This window comes from Mandrillus leucophaeus, unplaced genomic scaffold (assembly GCF_000951045.1).
Source record: "Mandrillus leucophaeus isolate KB7577 unplaced genomic scaffold, Mleu.le_1.0 Scaffold65, whole genome shotgun sequence".
Lineage (NCBI taxonomy): Eukaryota > Metazoa > Chordata > Mammalia > Primates > Cercopithecidae > Mandrillus > Mandrillus leucophaeus.
The window spans coordinates 272003-275876 of NW_012107030.1; the positions used below are offsets into that span (position 1 = coordinate 272003).

At 45.4% G+C, this 3874-nt stretch overlaps 1 protein-coding gene across 2 annotated transcripts in view; it reads right to left on the minus strand.

Annotated features, from left to right (window-relative positions):
* Nucleotides 1–401: 401 nt before the first annotated feature.
* Nucleotides 402–3874, minus strand: part of BTBD16 (BTB (POZ) domain containing 16) — an 82666-nt gene continuing 79193 nt past the window's right edge. For both annotated transcript variants that reach the window (XM_012001061.1, XM_012001060.1), the window contains exons 14-16: nucleotides 3570–3668; nucleotides 1865–2053; nucleotides 402–544 (exon numbers count right to left, since the gene is read on the minus strand). In XM_012001061.1, coding sequence (XP_011856451.1) covers nucleotides 476–544; nucleotides 1865–2053; nucleotides 3570–3668 — 357 coding nt within the window. In that variant the 3' untranslated portion in view covers nucleotides 402–475. The remainder of the gene's footprint in view (nucleotides 545–1864; nucleotides 2054–3569; nucleotides 3669–3874) is intronic.

Sequence of the window (3874 nt, forward strand, 5' to 3'; positions counted from 1 at the left end):
CTCCACTTCCCTCCTTCCGAACTGCAGAGCTTCAGTTTAAAAGGTGGGATAATAAATAAGTCACTCTGTACTTAAGAATCACTTCTGTCCCCTCCTACCTCTTGTTCTGTCTGAGCCCAAACTGCCAGGGACAATTGGCAGGCAAGTTGTTCTGTGTAGCAGACAGAGCTGCATCTAAGGGAAGTCCTCCATGCTCCTGGCTGCAGTCCGTTGCCGCCGCTGGTGCTTCCATGGTGCTGGGAGAGGGGAGAAAGTTAGGGCTGGACTCAGAGTGCTGTGGGGGCAGGGCTGGTAAATGCACTCTTGGGTCTGGCACGTTCCACCCTCAAATGATACAAATGTGGGCAAAAGTTCGAATGAGACCATCACCAACTAGGAAAGGCAACGGAATGCTTGAGTGCTCCCTTTTATGTCATTTTATTTTCTTTTATGCAGACCAGTGGGGGAAAAATCCCATAGATTCTTCTGGAAACTGTCAGGATGGTGGGAAGATGAATGCAAAACTTACATAGATTGGGATGCCCACAGTTTGGATTTTCAAGATCTAAAACATGAAACAAAACCAAGCGAATGTGACTTTTAGGATAAACACAATGGCCTCCCAGAAAGGGAAAGAGGAAGGCCTAACAGTTGTAGAAAATGCTGGCTCTCAACGATGGCTGCACATCAGAATAACTTGCAGAGGGTATTGGAAATAAACTGCCAATAAATTAGGAATAACTTAAACACAATAACGTGCACAAATCTGAAGAGGACAGCTTGATGGATTCTCACAAAGTAAACACTCCTGTGTAACCATCACCCTGATCCAGACAAATATTTCATCCCAGCACTTTGGGAGGCCGAGGTGGGCGGATCACGAGGTCAGGAGATCGAGACCATCCTGGCTAACACGGTGAAACCCCGTTTCTACTAAAAAATACAAAAACTTAGCCGGGCATGGTGGCGGGCACCTGTAATCCTAGCTAATCGGGAGGCTGAGGCAGAAGAATGGTGTGAACCTAGGAGGCGGAGCTTGCAGTGAGCTGAGATCGTGCCACTGCACTCCAGCCTGGGTGACAGAGTGAGACTCCATCTCAAAAAAAGAAAAACAAAGACAAATATTTCCAGCCCCACAGAAATCTCCTTCATGTTCTCTGTCAGTTAATTTCTCAGCCCCTCTCCCTTGCCCCCACAAAGAAAATTGCTACTGTGATTTCTAACATCACAGAAAATAACCTGGAAGCTTTTAAAAATACTGATACTCAGGCCTGACCCATGGAGTATCTATCTAGTCTGCTGATCTGGGTGGGGCTCCGGCCTTGGTAGTTATAAAGCCCCCAGGTGATTCTGACATGCAGTCAGGACTGGGAATTACTCACTGGCTTGTGGCAAAGTCTTATTCTGGTCAGAAGCCAGGCCAGGCAGTGGATCTGCCTAGATGCTGGCAACCATCTACTGAGGTAGATGGGCCCTGTCCTTCCCCAGTGGGCCAGAGTGACGCAGGTGAGTCTGGGCTGTGGATTTCAGGGAAATTAATGTGTCACTCACAGGCATCAGTGGAGGTAGTGATGGCAAATACGCTCCACGGAGCCTGCTCACCTAAAAAAAAAAATACCCTTTGATGCTTATAAAATAGATCTAGTGTGACCCAAATCAGACAGTCTGATTTGGGTTATAGTTATTCATATCCATGATTTTTCATTCTAGAAGAGATTTCTCTTTAGCATTATTTGAGGCTGTGATAATCCTTAAGAAACTGAGCCAGATTTTCCAGGGATCTTCAGTGTAGAGCACTGGAGATTAGAAGCCAGTGATCCCCAAAAGGATGGGGGAGAGAAACAGCAAAAAGGAAATAAAAGAAAAAGACAACATGAACACTTGCATGGCTTTTGCAGGATGGCTTGGTCAACCCAAACTTCTGCATGATCTGGTTTGTCCTGAACTCCTGCCACTTGCCGTCAACCAGGGCCTGGGCTCTGATCTCATACTTCACCATGCGTGCCGCTCGCAGGCTGACGGGCTTGTGCTCGTAGACCACGAAGGGGGATTCCAGGTCTGTGTGCTTTATTCTCTGCAAAGAGAGTGACCCACCTCAGGTGGAACTGCAATCGGGGTGGCCCAGAGTTAGCGAAAGCCGGCGCCTGGCACATAGACCCTGGTATATAACGTGTGCAGGCAGCAAGCGGGCTTTTCCCAATTGGCACCGTCTCCTAAAAGTTGCTGCTGCTGAGTGGGTTGTTATTTGAGCCCCCACCGTACATAAACCAGTGGCTGATGGCCTGGGCTTTGGCCAATCTAGAAAAACACCATAAGTCAAGCTTTATGATGGCTTTGCCAGAATTGAAAAACCAACGTAGTACTCAATAAGGGCATTTGGACTATTGTTGTCACATAATTCGTCTCTTCCACCCAGAATAATTCATTGTGGAGGGAGATGCCTGAGTCAGTGGAGACCACTGAGGAGACCAAGAGCTGAGGCCCAAGAAAGAAAAATGACTTGCTCCAGGGCACATATGAGGTACTGGCAAAGCTGAGACTAAAACTCTGGTGTCTTCATTCATGCATTAGTTCACTCATTTATCCATTCATTCATTCAGCCAGCCATTTAAAGCCCCTTTATATGGAGGTTGCAGTGAGCCGAGATTGCGCCACTGCACTCCAGCCTGGGTGACAGAGCAAGACTCCATCTCAAAAACTAAAGAAAAATAAAAAAATAAAACTCCTCTATGTTCTCGGTACTGTGATTGGCAGTAGTAATAAAAAGATTAATAAGGTATGGCCTCTCAAAAGCTTGCAGTTTAGAGAAGAGAGACTTGTAAGCAAATCTTAAGTGGAACACAGAGATCTTTCATCATAGTTGTCGTTGTCATCATCAACATCATCTTCCTCATCTTCCCTAATGCACATGGTGCTTTGTGTGTCAAGCTTGCTCCAAGCCACCCTGCACAGATTAACACATTTAAACTCACAACAATCCGGTGAGGTATGTCCTGTTACCTTCTGTGTCTTAAAGGTAAGGAAACTGCACAGAGGAGAGTTCCTGGCACTTGCCCAGGTCCTACAGCTCACAGGCCGTTTGCCTGCGGACTCTCCATTCCTAAACATGACATTCTCCTGCCTCTCCTAAAGTCCAGCAGGAGCACTACGGAGAAGTCAAGCACCTTTCTGGGGTCCTGCCCATAGCCCACTTTGCAGCTAAACAAAATTATCCCCCCTCCCAGTTGGGGACGTTACCGGTTATCTTCATGGGAGAATAACTGAATTGTTTGTATAAATTGAAGATGAAGTGAGCCCCACATGTGGAGACAGAAGACTAGAATCTAATCCTGGCTTTACCAGCAGAGGCCATATAAACACAAAGACGCTCAGTTTTCAGATCCTCATCTGCTAAATGGGCTACCAATACCTACTTCCCAAGGTGGTTGTAAAAATCAAATGACATCACATATACGAGCATGGTTAGCACTTACAATACATTTCATGTCAATTAGTAATTAATGATGAATCAATTATTATTAATTCAACATGGATTGACTCTAACTCCAAAAGACTTTCAGAGACATAACTTTCGTGTACTCTATCCTTACCTGCATGTAAAAACTATAAGAAGTAGTATCATGTTTGAGTCCCGTTATCTTAAAGAAGAATCCATATACAGCAATCATTTTCGAATAAGTTGTATTCTCCTAAATTGGGAAAGAGAAACAACAAAGTGAAGGGGGGAAAATATTTAGTGTTCAAAGTCAGCCAGGTGCAGTGGTGCACACCTGTAATCCCAGCACTTTGGGAGGCTGAGACAGGCAGATCATCTGAGGTCAGGAGTTCAAGACCAACCTGGCCAATGTGGCAAAACCTCATCTCTACCAAAAATACCAAAAAAAAAAAAAAAAAA